This window comes from Aquarana catesbeiana, linkage group LG13 (genome assembly GCF_042186555.1).
Source record: "Aquarana catesbeiana isolate 2022-GZ linkage group LG13, ASM4218655v1, whole genome shotgun sequence".
NCBI lineage: Eukaryota > Metazoa > Chordata > Amphibia > Anura > Ranidae > Aquarana > Aquarana catesbeiana.
The window spans coordinates 238,792,017-238,812,398 of NC_133336.1; the positions used below are offsets into that span (position 1 = coordinate 238,792,017).

The following is a 20,382-nucleotide window of genomic DNA, read 5'->3' on the forward strand; positions in this document are numbered from 1 at the left end:
CTTCTGGTGGCACTGGGACTGGTATGATGGCAACCAATAACACTTTTTCTGGCTTACACTGACTAGTGTGGCAGCAAGCTAGAATACTGTTTCTGACTTACAATGGTCTGGTGACACTGGAGGTGGTGTGGTGACAATCGGGGAAACAGTTGCTTGCTTACATTGGTCTGGAGACACTGCAACTGGTGTAGTGGTTATAAGGAACTCTGTTGCTGGCATACACTGGTCTGGTGACACTGGGACTGGTGTGGCAGTGACCAGGAAAGTTGTTGCTGGCTGCACTGGTCTGGTGTGGTGGAAATCAGGAATACTGTTTCTAGCTACACTGGTCTGGTGACACTGGGACTTGTGTGGTGGTCATGGACACTGTAAATGGTGTGGCTGTGATCAGTAACACTGTGACTGGTGTGCCGGTGATAAGGAACACTGTATGTAGTGAATGGGAAAAGCAACACTGCTCCAGGTGAAGTGATCCCCCCTCTGATGACTGGGTACTGGTCCTGTCCGTAGTCTGAACGTGAAATCCAATATAGAAGAGAAGATGACTGCATTCAGGATTGCAGAGGATGATATTCTTTAGTCCATAAAATCCATACAAATTATCAAAACATAATCACGACACAATTACGATACAGATAGAATGCTGCAAGCTTGACGCATTTCACGCTCCTTTTAATGACCAAGCGAAGTTTGTCGTGAAACACGCCAACCTTACTGCTTTCTATCTGTATCATAATTGTATTGTGATTATGTTTTGATACTTTATATTGATTTTATAGAATAAAGAATATCCTCCTCTGCAATCTGGTGTGCGGTCACCTTCTCTTCTATATTGGATCGGGAACACTGTGACCAGGGGCGGCCCGTCCATTAAGGGCGCACAGGCGCCACCCCCCCATCCATGCCTCCGGATCCCATGCAGGAAACCGGATGCATGAATTTCAATGTAGAGGGGCTGTTTTTTTGAAGCACGTGATTAGAGCCAGAGCCTCTAATAGGCTTCAAAATAGGGTGGGCTCCGGACGCAGAGCACTGTGAACTGAGCCCACCCAGTTGTCTGTAAAAATAAGTGCAGCGCTAATAAATTGTCTCAGCATGAACTGAGGCTAAAAATTGGTGCCAAGTTTAGTTTAGTTTACAGTGTATGTGAACCACTTGGCTGGTGAGAAAACCAAAATGAACAAATGTAATTACAAACATATTGATTACAACATGCAAGTGTTAAATGCTGAAAGCACAGACTTAAAAGGACATTTTTCACTCAATGTGATGGCTAAATGACATAACTCTAATGCCCCGTACACACGGTCGGACATTGATCGGACATTCCGACAACAAAATCCTAGGATTTTTTCCGACGGATGTTGGCTCAAACTTGTCTTGCATACACACGGTCACACAAAGTTGTCGGAAAATCCGATCATTCTGAACGCGGTGATGTAAAACACATACGTCGGGACTATAAACGGGGCAGTAGCCAATAGCTTTCATCTCTTTATTTATTCTGAGCATGCGAGGCACTTTGTGCGTCGGATTTGTGTACACACGATCGGAAATTCCGACAGCGGATTTTGTTGTCGGAAAATTTTATAGCCTGCTCTCAAACTTTGTGTGTCGGAAAATGCTATAGAAAATGTGTGATGGAGCCTACACACGGTCGGAATTTCCGACAACAAGGTCCTATCACACATTTTCCGTCGGAAGATCCGACCGTGTGTATGGGGCATAAGAAGTGATTCAAAGTCCTTCAAGGAATAAGCAAAACATCATTGTGACTTGAAGTGAATGTTGTGCAAAGAAATTGCTGATAGATGATCCACCACCAATAAGTAAAAGGCTTACCAAAACGATTGAACTCAAACAGGCGTACGCCTAATGAGTCAATAAAACTTGTGGTGGGATACACCAGGGGATAACAGCCTCAGCAAACATGACCTCCGGTTTGGGGATAAACTCCAGTGATCCCTCCCAATGACACTCCAAATGGGTAGCCCGCAATGGGGATTTTTATAAAGGGGAGCCAGATGAATAATTTCTCCCTTATGGCATGGTTACGAGGACAGAAAGAAAAGGGGCACATAGTGTAATTCCATTTTAAAAAGAAAGAGTATTTATTGTATAAAAGGAACACTCACATTTGTGGAGATAAAAATCGCTTGTTATAAAATATGATATGATGCAGTGGCGTCAGCAGAGCCTGTGGGACGGGTTAGACCCTTAGTTTTTATTACCGTCTCCATTGCGGAGATTTGCCTTCCATATTTGTTCTGGTGACCATTGTCACTAAAAAATAAAATGATGACAAGTCCAAAATTTTTGAGTTGTCACCAGAACATGAGGTGAGTAGGAATCTTCCAATAGGGACACCTGCACTGTCTAAGAGAACTGTCTCAAACGCAATCTATCCAAAACTGAGCTCATAATATTTCCTCCCCTACGTGCCCCTTCTCCTAACTTCTCTTTCAAAATCAACAGCTCAACTATCAACCCGTCCCCTCATGCCAAAGTTCTGGACTCTGAACTCTCCTTTCGACCCCACATCCAATCACTGTCCATATCTAGCCGCCTCAAACCTACGCAACATCTCCAAGCTATGCCCCTTCTTAACCAATGACACCACAAAGCTTCTAGTCCACTCCCTGGTCACCTCCCGCCTCAACTACTGCAACTAGGCTATCTTCCCTTCAGTCTGTCATGAATGCTGCTACCAGGCTCATCCACCTTACAAACCGCTCGGCGTCTGCTACTCCCTAATGGTACATAGACAGTAAAATAAACTAGGAGAGATTTTAACCCTTCCATACTGTATCCAAAACAAAAAAAGCTTTGTCTATACAAAATGACATTGCTAAAGAAACGATTGAAGGCATTCTTACAGAGCTGGAGGTTCAACAACACAACGATCCAGAAGTAGAAAGGAGACATTTTCTTTCTTCGTGTCAAATAGTAAAGTCAATGGTTGGTGGTCATCTCACAGACTGATCTATACTGTACATCCGCTATAAACCACAGGAAGTATGTGTAAGCAGGACAGAGAAAAAATAAGTTTTGTATTTCAAAATATTAATTTAATTCTCAGTGGTAGAGGGTGCTGTAGGTCTGATTTGCTAAAGTGTAAAATGAAGCTGTGTAAATTTAGCAAACCAGGTCTGCTTGTTGGGTAGGTACAGCATGGTGCAGTAATCACACAAAGGCCCGGGGTACAGTAAGTGATGTATTGAAGAACTTGCAAATAGAACAATAGCCCGGCTCAAAGCTCACCCGACCCAGAACTTACAGTCAATGCAGCGTAGAGTCAGTGGTAGTAGGCCCGAACTGAAGAGCGTTTGCCAAAAGGAGGTGGAATGCAGCTTGGCCAGTCCAACCCAAGAGGGAGCTTTCAGAAATACAGATGTAAGCCCTGCTCTTTCCATACTCCTCCAGAACCTCTCCCTACCACTAGTGCTGTCCCTGACAGGCGGTATGCTCTCCCAAACTAGGCATTTTGCAAATGCATGCCAAAACTTGGGGGCAGGAATTTAAAAAGACTCTGCATGACCCAAGATGGCCACCATCTGCATCTGGATGCAGCGAAGCCAACTGGAACGCTGGTCATGGGGACAGAGGGAACCAGAGAAAATACTGTTTTTTCCTGAGTTCACCTCCAGCTGCAGTACTGTTCTGAACGAGCACCATCTAGAGTGGAGAAAACAGACTTCACCTTTCTCCATTGAGGCCAAAACATTGCCTTCCACATGCCGGTAGAGAGCCTGAATGGCCTTCCGTGAAAAAAAATGGCATTTTGGAACCTGCCACTGAGGTACAGCACATTCCACAAATTCACGAAAGAGGGCAGAGTCTACCAGCTGAAAAGGCAGCAGTTGCAGTGCTAGCAATTTGGCCAAACTAGCATTCAGACGCTGAGCATGTGGATGGCTGGGACCGAATTTCTTTTTACGGTTTAGCAACTGGGGTAGAAAAATTTGCCTGCTAAAATCAGATGTATATGTACTGATAGCAGATTGGCTGCAAGTACTTGGGACACCTATTGCTATACCTTGATTCCTCTCAGTGCAGGTTTTTGAGAGGACTGGAGGTATAGTGGGCAAGGAGACGTCCGCACTTTTTCTTTGATGTGGGTCTTTCAAGTGCTTCTGCCAACGGACTGCATGGGAGGGCGTCATATGTCTGGTCAAGCATGTGCTGCCCAAGCGGCTGCTGTTCTGGCCATGCTTGATCCACTTCAGACATAGGTTGCAAACAGCAACAGTGCCATCTGCTGCACACATGTCAAAAAGGCCCAAACCAAGGAACTTTTCAAAATCAGCGGGGAGTCAGCAGCGCCCTGCACCTGCGGAGCTCTGCGGTGTGATGCAGTAGGGTGGCTGCCCTTGTTCTGCCGAGAAAGTTCCACTCGGCGGATAAGGACCCCCTCTACTGCGCAGGCGCTGCGCCTGAGCAGTAGGATCCGAAAATCAGGTCCAAATCAGCTGTACACGGCGCCTGTAAGAGGGCCCTCGCGGGCTCGCTACGCTCGCCACGCTTCGGGCACGGCCTCGCTGCGCTCGGCTCTTTTAGATTCCCCCTCTAGGTCCACTTGGATGGTAGGGAAGGAACCTGAACCCAGAGCGCAGGCGCCGTGTACAGCTGATCGTGGATTTTGAGCTTCGGCTATCTCCAGCGGCTGTTACTAGTTGGTACTGTGCAGGCGCAGTACAGGGGGGGAACTTATCCGCCGAAGGAACTTATTCGGCAAGACACCCTTAAGCTGCCCACTAGAGGACATCCTGTCTCGTTTGAGTTGTGCCTCCTCCTCTGTTCTATCAGGCACCCAAGTTGAGTCAGTGACCCCATCATCCCCTCCCTCCTCGTCACTGGAGCAAACTTGGCAGTATACTGCGGCTGGGGGAACATGACTGCCAGTTTCTTGTCCTTCTTGGGCACCCCCTCTCTCTAGGCTCACATTACTCCCTTCCTCAACCTTGGAACCAACATCGGAGCCTTCTAATCACTGGGCAACCTCCAGCAACATGTTCTCGACACTGTGGTCGAATAGTTCGGGGGACTCCTCTGTGCATGATGGTGGGGCTACGGAAGGAGTCACTGTGGACAATGAGCCGGTGGAATAGGCCGCTTTGGCAGCTGCATTGGAACACAAACTACTCTGAGCCTGGGTGACAGAGGATGAGGAGGATGAGGACGGCTTTGTTTTCCACTCCACCAAGTCATTTGCATGTTCTGGCTCAATAACACGGCCAGCAGCAGAAAAAAAGGACAAGCGTGCCCCACGGCCACCTGCAGCGGATGCACCATGTCCATAACCAGCACTGTTGACTGTAGACACAGAGCCTGCTTGCCCTCTTTTAGTGGCCTGTGAGCTTCTGCCTCTCCTTGGTGGCCTTCCGGACATGATGTATATTTTGTTTTGCAACACCACACTGCACTGTATTGTGTACTGTGTATACCACCAGAAAAGTAGTAGCAACTGCACTACGGCTGCACTGTATTGTGTAATGTGTACACCACCAGAAAAGCAGTAGCAACTGCACTACGGTTGCACTATATTGTGTACTGTGTATACCACCAGAAAAGTAGTAGAATCTGCACTATGGTTGCACTGTATTGTGTACTGTGTACACCACCAGAAAAGTAGTAGCAACTGCATTACGGTTGCACTGTATTGTGTACTGTGTACACCACCAGAAAAGTAGTAGCAACTGCACTACGGCTGCACTGTATTGTGTACTGTGTACACCACCAGAAGTGTAGTAGCAACTGCACTATGGCTGTACTGTATTGTGTAATGTGTACACAACTAGAAAAGTAGTAGCAACTGCACTACGGCTGCACTGTATTGTGTAATGTGTACACCATGTGCTTGGAAATTTGATTACTTCAGGAAGAGTCACTTTTCTTTGTAGTTAGCAAACTTTGTTGTGACCCCAATTAAAATCTATAGGGGGGGGGGGGGGGATATTGTCATTCAGATCTGGCCATTTGTACTAATAAGCAAGCTATTGTCAAACAAATGTTATGAGAAGCTGGGGACTGCCATGGAGGATATGTGACATCCCAAAGGTACCTTGTCCCCATGCTGATGAGGTCAAGGACCTCTTCTCCACAACCCTGACTTGGTGGTTTTGGGAGTCTGCAGGTGAAAACTTGTTGGAATCTTGAAGCCACTTTAAAAATAAGGGGCCCCCCTAGATACCACCCTCACATTAAACCACATAGATTACCCCTACGTATTAAAAAAAAAAATGAAGCCTAGAAATAGAGACTGATAATGAAAAATGTGTGCTGCTTAGGCTACAAGAGAAAGCGATCCTGTGTCCACTGTGAATGCAGGCCAGGGAAGGAACTTGTCTCGGCTCCAAACAACTGTTGAGCAATGGATGGATCCCATGAAGTCACACATCAATGCAGACCCACTGGTATTGGAATAAATGGCAGTCTCAGCCTCGACTCCTGCTAGGCCATGTCCTCAGTGCTTTTCACCCCACCCCTTGCAACTTAATCATGGGAATCATCATTGTTCATTTTATCATTACCAATCCAAGCGTTGAAATCACCCATCACAATTACCTGTCTGTTGTTTCCATCATTAAAAGAGAAGTATGGCCAAACTTCTCCTGTTGGTCATAGGCTTGCACCTAGATTTGCACTCCTGTGACATAAATTGAGATGACAGTGGGCTAAAGCCTGCTATGAGCTGATGTCACAAAGCTGGTCCAGGATCTGCAGGGATCCTCACAATAAAGTCAGGGTCCACCCAGAACCATAACCAGCAGTTGGTTTAGTGTCTCAGTGTCAGGATCACTTAAGTGCTCCTGCTTCCCATTCCAGTATCCGGGTGTTGGCTCCTGCATTCTCCCTGTCTGTGTTCACCTGTTAGGTGATTAATCTGCTCAGTCACCTGATATAAGCAAACCGAATAGATGTGGCCACTGTCAGGGCCGTAAAAAGCTCTCCACGTCTTAATGGCTGAGGTGGAGAGGCAGATGGATGATGTCAGGAGCTCCACCTTAGCCAATCAGAGGAAGTCTTGTACTCACTGATAAAATACAAAGCTTCCTGTGAATGGCTGAGCAGCACTTGATTTTTTTCCAGGAGTCGGACAGGAATTTTCCATACTGCTGCTGGAACGTAACTCTGTGTACTGTATGTAGCCAATGCTGCATACAGTTTATACAAGCTGACAGCAGACACATCTATTACTGAAGGAAATAGTTCATCTGGGCCAGCTTGTCCCAAACACAAAACCTGGAATTAGGATTCAAGGTCTTTCAGGGTTTTTCGTATAAGATCAAATGTTACTACCTTTTTGATGATATATCCAGTATGTACAGGGATTATGTTAGACTATTTTGACCAGCTACTTTCACTCCCCATCAAAAAATACATTAAATAGAAAATATATTACCTTGATGATACCATTATATTACATAAACATATCATTTGCAGTCCAAGTCCAACTACTGATAAATTTGGTAAAACGTATTTATTGGGTCAAAAAATGCCACTCACATTAAAGCAGATAAAACAGGCTCATCATAAATGATGGTGTCCAGGACGATGAAGCGGATGTCAGCTGGGGAGCCACCCGGGTCAGGTGCCTTGGGAATGTGCACTGGTTCAAATCATTTGTGATGATTAATGAAGGAAATAGTTCATCTGGGCCAGCTTGGCCCAAACACAAAACCTGGAGTTAGGATTCAAGGTCTTTCAGGGTTTTTCGTATAAGATCAAATGTTACTACCTTTTTGATGATATATCCAGTATGTACAGGGCTTATGTTAGACTATTTTGACCAGCTACTTTCACCCCCCATCAAAAAATACATTAAATAGAAAATATATTACCTTGATGATACCATTATATTAAATAAACATATCATTTGCAGTCCAAGTCCAACTACTGATAAATTTGGTAAAACGTATTTATTGGGTCAAAAAAATGGCCACTCACATTATAGCAGATAAAACAGGCTCATCATAAATTATGGTGTCCAGGACGATGAAGCAGACGTCAGCTTGGGAGCCACCCGGGTCAGGTGCCGTGGGAATGTGCACTGGTCCAAATCATTTGGTGGAGGGGAGATTATGGAGTGGGGTTGTTTTTCAGGGGTTGGGCTTGGCCCCTTAGTTCCAGTGAAGGGAACTCTTAAGCATTCCAAGACATTTTGGACAATTTCATGCTCTCAACTTTGTGGGAACAGTTTGGGGATGGTCCCTTCCTGTTCCAACATGACTGTGGACCAGTGTACATAGTAAGGTCCATAAAGACATGGATGAGCGAGTCTCCTTCACTGGAACTAAGGGGCCAAGCCCAACCCCTGAAAAGCAACCCCACACCATTTTCCACCCTCCACCAAATGATTTGGACCAGTGCACAAAGCAAAGTTCAGAAAGACATGGATGAGCAAGTTTGGGGTAGAGGAACCTGACTGGCCAACACAGAGTCCTGACCTCAACCCGATAGAACACTTTTGGGATGAATTAGAGTGGAGACTGCAGGCCAGGCCTTCTCATCCAACATCAGTGCCTGACCTCACAAATGTGCTTCTGGAAGAATGGTCAAACTTTCCCATAGACACATCCCTAAACCTTGTGGACAGCCTTCCCAGAAGAGTTGAATCTGTTATAGCTGCAAAGGGTGGGCCAACTCAATATTGAAACCTACGGACTAAGACTGGGATGTCATTAAAGTTCATGTGCTTGTAAAAGCAGGTGTCCCAATACTTTTAAAAATATAGTGTAAATCCTTTATGAGCCAAGGAAAGAGTGACTAGGGGTGTGACAGTCTTATATTTTGCCTAAAATGTTTGAAAAAAAATGAAAACAAGTCCCTCTTTCTAATTTCTGGCAATTAGAAGCTATACATATACAATAACAAATACACCCATTTAGCAGAGGAGCCTTTTTTGTCATCAGGGTTGGAACATAGATTTATTATTTGAATCAGCAGAGCAAGAGGTGGTAATGACTCTAAATTGGACATCAATACAATGGGCACATCAATAGTGAGCCTTTGGTGGCTACCAACCCATAGAAACATACTTATGAAGCAGACCTAAGCATGGGGACTTTAGGGAGGACCAGCATGGGCCCCCCCAAATCTAAAACACATACTTGTCAATTGAAAACAGCAGGAGCTACAGTTCTTCCATGCTAACTTCAGTAAAGCAAGGAGGACTTGACATTTTAGGTGATTTTAGAAAACACCTCTAGGTTGGCCAATGAAGCCAAGCTCAGAATTCTGGAGTTTCCTGGAACAGCACACTCTGTACATACCTAGAATGTCTTCACAATGCCGGGGCTGTCCTAGCTACACCCTACAAAGCATTTCCAAAAATTTCAGCTCTAGGGACTGCACAGCCTACTTTTATATGATAAGTAATTAGAATACGTGATCTTGTATAATACGTAGACAGTTTCACTTTGTATTCCAGAGAGTTCTGTTTATTGATATGGCATTGATTGTCATTCCAAAACCCCTCAATGTGAATCTCCTCTTCACCTACAGGTAAAGCACAACTAAACAGACACATATTCTCTACATTAAGCACTGAGCTCAGTGTACAGTCTTCAGATGGCGCCTGTCTCTGGAGGATGTGTGATCACTTCAGTCTTCATATGATGGATGAATATACAGCAGGAGATCAGGAGGACACAGCCAGATATCACCAGACGTATGAGGTTCACCATGCTATAATCTTCCTTTGGTGTGTTTTCTCTATCCATTCCTGAATTGAAGGTGAAATAAAAGGTGATATAGCTCTATCAAATGTATAATTACTTTATTTTGTGTTATACCAGCCATTCTATTTAAACCCAAAGAAAGCAGTTAATAGGAGGCTTGCATTGATAACAAGGGTCACAAGAAACCTTTCCTGACAGAGACATGGATGCCATTGCTGACCTCTTTCCAATTTCCTGACTGTTATGCTGATTAACTGACATCAATACTTTATAAGTTCTTGACCTGGTGAATATCAAGAAAATCAGAGTTGAAGCTCCTTATCAGCAGGGGCGGACTGACCATTGAGCCACTCGGGCACTGCCCGAGGGCCCTGAGCCACTAGGGGGCCCCATCAGGGTTGCCAGCCTCAGTAAAACCAGGGACAGTATGTAAAAATCTGTGTTTTTTTTACATCTGTCTCTGAAATCAGAGGCGGCGCCAGGTGGGTGCTTGGGTGTGCTAAAGCACCCTCAAAAATTGTTTAAGCACCCTCATAGCACCCCCAAAATGTACACACTTGAATTTCCAATATATGTCACTGAATTCTTTTAAATACATTTTTACCTGTGTGCTCTGTGTGCCAAAAAAAGTCTGGGGACTCTTTCATATAGAGGAGGGATACTGCAGCTCTGACCGCATAAGCCGCTGATCTTCAGTGAGTCCCGGCATCATTAGTGGCGGATTGATCTCAGTACTGTACAGAGGCGCTAGGTTTTGAAAGCATTGGGATATGTGGCGCCTCTGTACTTGCCAGTCACACTAAGGAAAGGAAGGAGAAGCTCTCAGCCATGGAGGAAGGAATAAGTCTCTCTCTCCTTGCATGGAAGCCAAGCCCACCCCTCCTCCTTGTTACAACCAGGAGCTGTGTGCGCTTCTATGGAGCTGCTGTGGGCTGAGCCAAGATCAGGACAAGAGGGGAGTTTCCTGTCCCAGCCCCAGAGGAAGAGGGATTTCTTCTGGAAATGTAAGTAGAGTGCACCCGCCCCCTCACCATCACATTATTACCTGTCTGGCCCTGATCCTTATTATAGAGCTGTTGAGCTGGGAGGGGATAGGGACAGGCAGTGTTACTCTAGTCCTAATCAATGGAGGAAGGATAAGGATTGTTTTTTTCCTGTCAGTAAGCTGTACCAACCCTCCCCACACCAGGCAGTGCCAGCCCCTCCCCACACCAGGCAGTGCCAGCCCCTCCCCACACCAGGCAGTGCCAGCCCCTCCCCACACCAGGCAGTACCCATTCCTTATGGAGCACCTGAGCTGAGACAGGGGGGGTCTGGGGGGGGGGGACTCCTAATCTCCTCTATGGTGGTGGCAGACACTGATCTAGGATCATACCCAGGGGTCAAGTCCTGGGGAAAAAAGTGTGGGAACCCACCCAAAATTTCACCCCCCACCTCAATCAAAAATAAATGTATCCACATCCCTTTCCACAATGTATCCCCATCCCCTCCAGAATCATGGAGAGGGATGGATGATGCTGGGCGGGGATGGAGATACAATGTAGAGAGGGATGGAAGGGGTCACTCTCCTGCTCTGGGTACACTTAGGGGGTCCCTCCCTTTCCTGCTCTGGGCACACTGAGGGGGTCACTCTCCTGCTCTGGGTACACTTAGGGGGGTCACTCTCCTGCTCTGCGTAAACTTAGGGGGTCACTCTCCTGCTCTGCGTACACTTAGGGGGTCGCTCTCCTACTCTGGACACTCTGAGGGGGTCACTCTGCTGCTCTGGGCACACTAAGGGGGTCACTCTCTTGCTCTGGGTACTCTGAGGGGGTCACTCTCCTGCTCTAGGTACACTTAGGGGGTCCCTCCCTCTCCTGCTCTGGGCACACTGAGGGGGTCACCCTCCTGCTCTAGGCACTCTGAGGGGGTCACTCTCCTGCTCTGGGCACACTTAGGGGGTCACTTTTCTGCTCTGGGTACACTTAAGGGGTCACTCTCCTGCTCTGGGTATACTTAGGGGGTCACTCTTCTGCTCTGGGCACTCTGAGGGGGTCACTCTCCTGCTCTGGGTACTCTGAGGGGGTCACTCTCCTGCTCTGGATATTCTGAGGGGGTCACTCTGCTGCTCTAGGTACACTTAGGGGGTCCCTCCCTCTCCTGCTTTGGGCACTCTGAGGGGGTCTCTCTCCTGCTCTGCGTACACTTAGGGGGTCACTCTCCTGCTCTGCGTACACTTAGGGGGTCACTCTCCTGCTCTGGACACTCTAAGGGGGTCACTCTCTTGCTCTAGGTACACTTAGGGGGTCCCTCCCTCTCCTGCTCTGGGAACTCTGAGGGGGTCACTCTCCTGCTCTGGGCACACTTAGGGGGTCACCCTCCTGCTCTAGGCACTCTGAGGGGGTCACTCTTCTGCTCTGGGTACACTTAGGAGGTCACTCTCCTGTTCTGGGCACTCTGAGGGGGTCACTCTCCTGCTCTAGGTACACTTAGGGGGTCCCTCCCTCTCCTGCTCTGGGCACTCTGAGGGGGTCACTCTCCTGCTCTGGGTACACTTAGGGGGTCACTCTCCTGCTCTGGGTACTCTGATGGGGTCACTCTCTTGCTCTGGGTACACTTAGGGGGTCACTCTCCTGCTATGGGTACACTTAGGGGGTCACTCTCCTGCTATGGGTACACTTAGGGGGTCACTCTCCTGCTCTGGGTACACTTAGGAGGTCACTCTCCTGCTCTGGGTACACTTAGGGGGTCACTCTCCTGCTCTGGGTACTCTGAGGGGGTCACTCTCCTGCTCTGGGTACTCTGATGGGGTCACTCTCTTGCTCTGGGTACTCTGTGGGGGTCACTCTCCTGCTCTCGGTACTCTGATGGGGTCACTCTCTTGCTCTGGGTACACTTAGGGGGTCACTCTCCTGCTATGGGTACACTTAGGGGGTCACTCTCCTGCTATGGGTACACTTAGGGGGTCACTCTCCTGCTCTGGGTACACTTAGGAGGTCACTCTCCTGCTCTGGGTACACTTAGGGGGTCACTCTCCTGCTCTGGGTACTCTGAGGGGGTCACTCTCCTGCTCTGGGTACTCTGATGGGGTCACTCTCTTGCTCTGGGTACTCTGTGGGGGTCACTCTCCTGCTCTCGGTACTCTGATGGGGTCACTCTCTTGCTCTGGGTACACTTAGGGGGTCACTCTCCTGCTCTGGGCACTCTATTGAGAAAGCCTGCTCTATATACACACTGTGATCTAAGGGGTCACTCCTGTTCTGGGCACTCTAATCTTAACAGTCTATGGGGGAAGCTCTAAAGGGGCACTCCTAATTGTGGGAAGGGAAGCATGGTCTATATGGGCACTGATCTAAGGGGTGATTCCTGCTCTAGGAACTCTGATGGGACACTCCTGCTCTGGGCATTTGAAGAGGACATTCTGCTGCTCTGTGTACTCTGAGGAGCACTCCTCTTCTGGGCATTCTAAGGAGCAAGCCTGATCTATATGGGCACTGTGATCTTAGGGGTCATTCCTGCTCTGGGCATCCTAGGGTGTCACTCCTAATCTATTATTGTGCCATGCTAGGATTTAATTGTTCTGCCATGCTAAGGGGCTAATTATTGTGCAATATTGGAGGTTTATTGTGCCATGCTTGTGGTTCAATATTGTGCCATGCTTGTGGTTCAATATTGTGCCATGCTTGTGGTTCATTTTTGTGCTATGCTGGAAGTTTGTTTTTTTTCTGTGCCGGGGGTTAGTTATTATGTTTTGCTGGTTGTTATGGCCAGTCCTGACATGTACTGCAGATTATCTGGTCCTTGTACTTACTGGGGAGCTATTGCTGACCTTGACACTTGCAGGGGGTTATCACTGTTATTCCCATTTGGGCTTGTTCTATTCCAACAATCAATTCTGTGTGTCCAAAGGCTCTATTTTGTCTATATAAAAGGGGAAGGGCTGTGAAGAAACACCCAATTTTCAGTCATGCCTATCTTTGGCCACACCCACTTCTGGCCACACCCACGAGACCGTGATGCACTGTGTGCTCTGCGTTGGCTCCACCACTTTTTCTCACAGCACCCCAAAAAAAAAAATTGTCTGGAGCCGCCCCTGTCTGAAATGTCCCTTACTGACATCCTTTTGGTCTAAAAATCCCAAGATTATAGCTGCCCCACCTCTCCAGTACCTTCTCAGCCAATAGAAACATGTCTGTGTATACTGTGTGTACATGTCTGTGTATACTGTGTGATTGTATACTGTGTGTGTGTGTACTGTGTGGTCCTATAATCTCTGATTGCCTGGGGGCCCCATAATCTCCTATTGCCCGGGGGCCCCATGAGTTGTCAGTCCGCCCCTGCTTATCAGCATATGTATTCCAGGTCAGCGGCACAAAGCATTAAGGTTTGGTATGGCAGCAAGACAACTAAGATTTGCAGCAGGAGAAGTAATGCCGCGTACACACGAGCGGACTTTACGGCAGACTTTGCCCGGCGGACTGGATTTCGTCGGACAATTCGATCGTGTGTGGGCTCCAGCGGACTTTGTTTTCTCAAAAGTTGGACGGACTTAGATTTGAAACATGTTTTAAATTAATCCGTTGAAATCGAATCCGGTCGAAAAGTCCACTCGTCTGTATGCTAGTTCAACGGACAAAAAGCCACACTAGGGCAGCTATTGGCTACTGGCTATGAACTTCCTTGTTTTAGTCCGGTCGTACGTCATCACGTATGAATTCGACGGACTTTGGTGGATTGTGTGTAGGCAAGTCCGTTCATTCAGAAAGTCCATCGTAAAGTACGTTGAAAAGTCCGCCGGGCAAAGTCTGCCGTAAAGTCCGACCGTGTGTACGCGGCATAAGAGTCAGTGTTTCTCCAGCCACTTGCCAACTGCCTAACTGGAAATGTACATCATGATTTTGACGTTAAATACTGTTGTGTTGGCAGCAGCTAGCTGTCATAGTGTACAGTATGTTTTCCCTTCAGTGGGCATAGCATGGGTTCACTTTTAAGTATAAAGTTTAACAAATTGCATTGTTAGTGTACTTACCATTGTTGCAGTATAGCCAGGGAACCACATTCTTCGAGACATTACTGACCGGATTCATTGCTGTACATATATAGGTAAAGTTGATATTACTGGGAGGTACAAACACAATGTTCTCTGTCTGGGTAACATTACTGCTGTTTAAACTCCTCCAAATGATGGTCATATTTCTTCCATCTACTGAGTCCACCAAACACGTCAAGCTGACCTCACATGTCTTATTATCAGTCACATTGGAGTTGATGGTGACATTCTCAGCCGTTAGATTACCTGGAGGGAAGAAGCAGATAACATTCTAGAAAAGTATTAAAACTTCTAATCCCTGGTGCTAGAAATGAGCTTCCATGTAAAAATAGATGATCCACTTCAGCTCCAGAAGATTTTTCCTGCTTCGGGACCAGACCATGTTCTGCTATTCGGCACTGTGTTGCTTGAACTTGTAATTGCACGGTCATGCAACACTGTACATAAATGACATTTATATCATTTTTAACACAAATAGAGCTTTCTTTTGGTGGCATTGAACCCCCTAGCACTGACCATATGCACATATGCAGCCTCGGCTTTAAGGGGTTATACTTGAGCTCATTTTCCGCTCCCCCGTCAGTGGTAAATGGTTTGTCTCATCCCTCTAACTGCTACATCTGCTGAAGAGCTTGTTCTTTTGAAAAAAAAAAAACAAGACTTAAGCCCTGTACACACGATTGGACTTTCCAACAAAAAATGTTGGCTGTTGGCGGGAAATCCGACCGCGTGTATGCAAGACAAGTTTGAGCCAACACCCATTGGACAAAATGCCACGGTTTTGTTGGCCAACAATCCGATCGTGTGTACCGGGCTTTACTGGATGGATCACAAGCTGAAAAAAAAAAAAATGAATGCAGCCATCACATCTAAGAATTGGTAAGCTGCAATATGATAAATGTTTGCTTTTGGGTTTAATACCGCTTTAAGTATGCTGCACACAATATCCTGTCTGTAAGCCGGAATTCCTGTTCTGCATCATGTTTGCTGATCATTATTTGAAGGTGGATTCAGGAAAAAATACAAAGTTCCTGTAATTTCCAGTTTTGTTTTGTTTTGTTTTTTGGATAAAAGCCCTTCAGTGCCGGTTCACACTTATGCGATTTTGTTATGAATTTGATGCGTCACAAAAATCCTAGATTTGCATGTTATTCCAAAACAAAGTGTGTTCAATGATGGTCATTCACATCTATGCGGTGTGATTGCTATATGAATGCGATGCAGCAACAAAAAGAATCCTGTGCGAGTTTACTGCGGTGTGTTGTGCGATTTTCCTCTCCATGGACATCAATGGAAACCGCACTGAAATCGCATCTTTTGTTCAGATGTGTGCGAATACTGCTTTTTCTGTGTAGATTTTTACATATTTCCAACCTCCTGCTCCTCCCCTCCTCACTTCCTATTTCCTTTCTAATGTTCAAAAACGCATTCAATTCGCATCGCATTCGGAGCTCAGTGTACAGGGCATACAGGCAGAGAATTTTAATACAGGACAGACACATTGGGGCTGATTTACTAAAACTGGAGAGTGCAAAATCTGTTGCAGCTCTGCATGGTAGCCAATCAGCTTCTAAGTTCAACTTGTTCAGTTGCTATGTACCTCATACACATTCACATGGGGGGGCGGTATTGGTGGGATCTGGGGGCTCCCTTGGTAAAGGGGGTTTCCAGATTCCTATAAGTCACTTCCCGCACCCCCCATAACCACCGAGCCAAGAATGTGGGGAAGAGGCCTTTGTCTTCATCAACATAGGGACAAGGTGCTTTGGTGGGGGGGGGGCAAAGCACCTCCCCAATGTTGAGGGCATGTGACCTGGTATGGTTTCTGAGGGGGGGGGCACTTTCTTTCTTTCTTGTCCCCCCCTTCCCAGCCTGCCAGGCTACATGCTCAGATAAGGACCAGTTATGGATTGGAGGGGACCCCACACTGTTTTTTTTTTTTTTTTTAATTGCCAGCACTTGTTTTGTTTACATTCTGCTGTCAGCGAGGAATCCTGCTGACAGCAGATAAGTCATCCTTGTTGAGGACGCAGTAGCTGCCTGATCCAGCTATTCTGAATGAAACAAAATGAATGCTGAAGCTTACAAAACAAATTCTGAAAATGAATTGGTTCAAATAACAAATGCATCCGAGATTAAACAAAATGAAAATCTGTGGTGTGCATATGTCTAGTATTTCTAAAAATGACACTTACTGAACACAGTGAGATGATAGTCACAGGTCTTTGTCTCTGTATCTAGGGATTGTGTTCGGTAGATCCCTTGGTCATCCAGTCTTAGCTCAGTTATTATTAAGGATCCATCAGATGTGCTGCTCAGTCTTCCTTTATACTCATTATGATAAATTTCAGGTGATTCTTGTGGTTTTGTTCTGCCAATTGCTTTTCCTCTTTTAACAAAATTCCAGATAATGTATGTAGCCCCGGTGTCACAGAGATGTAGGGTGACAGCTCCTCCCACAGCGCCTAATACATCCTTCTTTATAATCGGTGCCTCACTCATCACATCTGATAAAGAATAATAATACTTCATGTTAGCAGGCAGCAGGCTTTGAAGTGTAAAGGATTTATATAGTGCCAACAGTTTGCACAGCACTTTACAACATGATGGCAGACAGTACAAATACAATACAATTCAATACAGGAGGAATCAGATAAACTAGTAGATTTTCTCATACAAGCACTTCTACAAACATGTATTCAATGACTGAATGAAAATTGTCCTGAAGCCTAAAAATTTTATTTGCTTTTAACATTTCAAAATTTTCCACCCTGCTCCTTTCAGTTTTCTCATAACTGTGAAATCTGTGGTCAAAAATGAATGTTGATTTGGCCCCACTAATCAGGGTTGCCAACTGTCTGTTCTTTCATGGACAGTTTGTAAGAACTCATGATTTTTACTCTTGTCTGTCAATGTCTGTGACGGTAATTAGTGGTAACTAGCTGGTAGTTGCAGCAGCCAAAATCATGATTCAGTCTAACTCCAGCCATATAGGGCCACCCGGTCAGTGCTGTATTTCGGCCTAGGCCGACAAGGCCCAGACCTAGGGCGGCACTTTGTGGGGGGTGACGAAAAAGCCCCCCCCCCGAGTCCTGGCTCCCGCGGCTGTCTCCCGCATACATGCAGCTGCCGGCTTGCTGCAGCGGTACGATAGTATAGTGTATCGGCGGCGACAGCATGCTTGGCAGGGGGAGGCGGAGCGGCTGGTGACTGTCTGCATGTATTTGGACTGGCGGAGGTGGAGCCTAAAGCTCCGCCTACCCTCCTCTGTGCGGCTTTTGCTCACTGCATCATCTACTGGGGCGGGGTCTGTCTGATGACAGGAGGAGGAGGAGGAGGAGAGAAGCACGAGGGGAACCCCCTGGCCAGGGCAGCAGGTACAATTGAATAAATGACTCTTGCTTTTCTAATGTTCCTGTGCCAAGCAGCCAATCGGGCTCCATATGGAAATGAATATACAGATCATGCTATTGCAATGAAGTGATCCATGCTACAAACTCATTAAACAGTCCACCTTCAGTGAAAGTTCATGTACTGCAAAGTTTGCAGGAAACATGAACTTTCACTGAAGATGGACTGTTTAATGAGTTTGCAGCATGGATCACTTCATTGCAATATCATGATCTGTATATTATAGAACTTTCACTGAATGTGATCTGTTTAATGTGTTTGCATTGATTTCAGCATGTGCAAAGTGTTCCATGCATGCTGAAATCAATGCAAACTCATTAAAGAAGTTGAGGCTGCACTGATTGCCACTGATTAGGCGGCACTCTTAAGCTACTTTCATACTGGGGAGGGCAGGCGTCGGCGGTAAACGGGCGCTATTATTAGCGTCGCTTTACCGTCTTTTTAGCGGCACTATTCGGCCGCTAGTGGGGCAGTTTTAACCTCCGCTAGCGGCCCAAAAAGGGTTGAAACTGCCTGCATAGCCTTGCTGCAGCAGCAGATTGGCGGCGCTGCCCCACTGTTTTCAATGGGCAGGTGCGCTTTAGGAGCGATGTATACACCGCTCCTACAGTGCTGCAAAGATGTGGCTTGCAGGACTTTTTTTACCGCCCTGCAAGCGCACCACTCCAATGTGAAAGCCCTCGAGCTTTCACACTGGAGAGACAGGAGAGGCTCTTTACAGGTGCTATGCAGGCACTATTTTTAGCGCTGTAGCGCCTGTAAAGCACCTCAGTGTGAAAGCTTTAAGCTCCACTGATAAGGCAGCACTGATATGCTACACTGATGGCCACTGATAAGCTGCACTAATGAGGCTGCATTGATGGGCACTGATGAGGCTGCATTGATAGCAATGGTGAGGCTGCATTGTCGGGCACTGGTGAGGCTGCATTGATGGGCACTGGCGAGACTGCACTGATGGGCACTGGTGAAGCTGCATTGATGGGCACTGGCGAGACTGCACTGATGGGCACTGGTGAGGCTGCATTGATGGGCACTGCTGAGGCTGCATTGATGGGCACTGGTGAGGCTGCTTTGATGTGCACTGATGAGTCTGCATTGATGGACACTGGTGAGGCTGCATTGATGGGCACTGATGAGTCTGCATTGATGGGCACTGGTGAGGCTGCATTGATGGACACTGATGAGTCTGCATTGATGGGCACTGGGGAAGCTGCATTTATAGGCACTGGTGAGGCTGTGTTGATGGGCACTGATGAGTCTGCATTGATGGGCACTGGGGAAGCTGCATTTATAGGCACTGGTGAGGCTGCGTTGATGGGCACTATTTTTAGCACTGTAGCGCCTGTAAAGCGCCTCGGTGTGAAAGCCTTAAGCTCCACTGATAAGGCAGCACTGATATGCTTCACTGATGGCCACTGATAAGCTGCACTAATGAGGCTGCATTGATGGGCACTGATGAGGCTGCATTGATGGGCACTGATGAGGCTGCATTGATAGGCAATGGTGAGGCTGCATTGATGGGCACTGGCGAGACTGCACTGATGGGCACTGGCGAGACTGCACTGATGGGCACTGGTGAGGCTGCACTGATGGGCACTGGTGAGGCTGCATTGATGGGCACTGGTGAGGCTGCATTGATGGGCACTGGGGAAGCTGCATTTTTAGCCACTGGTGAGGCTACGTTGGTGGGCACTGGTGAGGCGAAAAAGTGGAGCCTAAAAAGGAAGGGGTGTAGTTTACAGATGGCAGGGCGGGTCATAAACGGAAAGGGGTGTGACCTTGACAAGAAGGGGTGGGTCATATTTAAATTAGGGGTGTGTGAGTTTAGTCAGGCCTAGGGCAGCACGAAACCTAAATACACCACTGCACCCAGTATGAGATAGAGGGAGGGACTCATGAAACAAATTCCTCCGCCTCCTGCTGCCTCTTCAGCTATTGAGTGCTGTAACCCTACCCGCTCCCTCAGCTCAGCACATTTCATGTCAGAAAGCAGATGGAGTGGAAGAAGATACAACACCAGAAGTGACCCCAGGACAGAGGCTTGACTTGGAGAACTGGACATTCTGTGTCCACCTATCTGAATACTACAACCCCACAATGTCACCTGTAGTTCTCTTCAGCTGGAGGATCCCATGTTGTCAATGACAGTCAATGCTGAGTTATAAATAACCACCTCCCCCAAATAAGAGCAGAGGGGGGTGGGATTTATTGTTACACTCTGTCTAGATGTCCATGTCTCCAGTGGAGGAAGGGATTTGTAGT

The 20,382-nt window shown here is 46.9% G+C and overlaps 1 protein-coding gene across 1 annotated transcript; it reads right to left on the reverse strand.

The window, feature by feature from the left end:
* Positions 1–8,122: 8,122 nt before the first annotated feature.
* LOC141116719 (SLAM family member 6-like) lies at positions 8,123–17,241 on the reverse strand. Its single transcript, XM_073609111.1, has 3 exons — positions 16,905–17,241; positions 14,689–14,955; positions 8,123–9,724 (listed from the first exon to the last, which is right to left on the reverse strand). Exons 1-3 carry the CDS (start codon positions 17,239–17,241, stop codon positions 9,567–9,569), a joined length of 762 nt encoding a protein of 253 aa, XP_073465212.1. The 3' UTR covers positions 8,123–9,566.
* Positions 17,242–20,382: the final 3,141 nt, after the last annotated feature.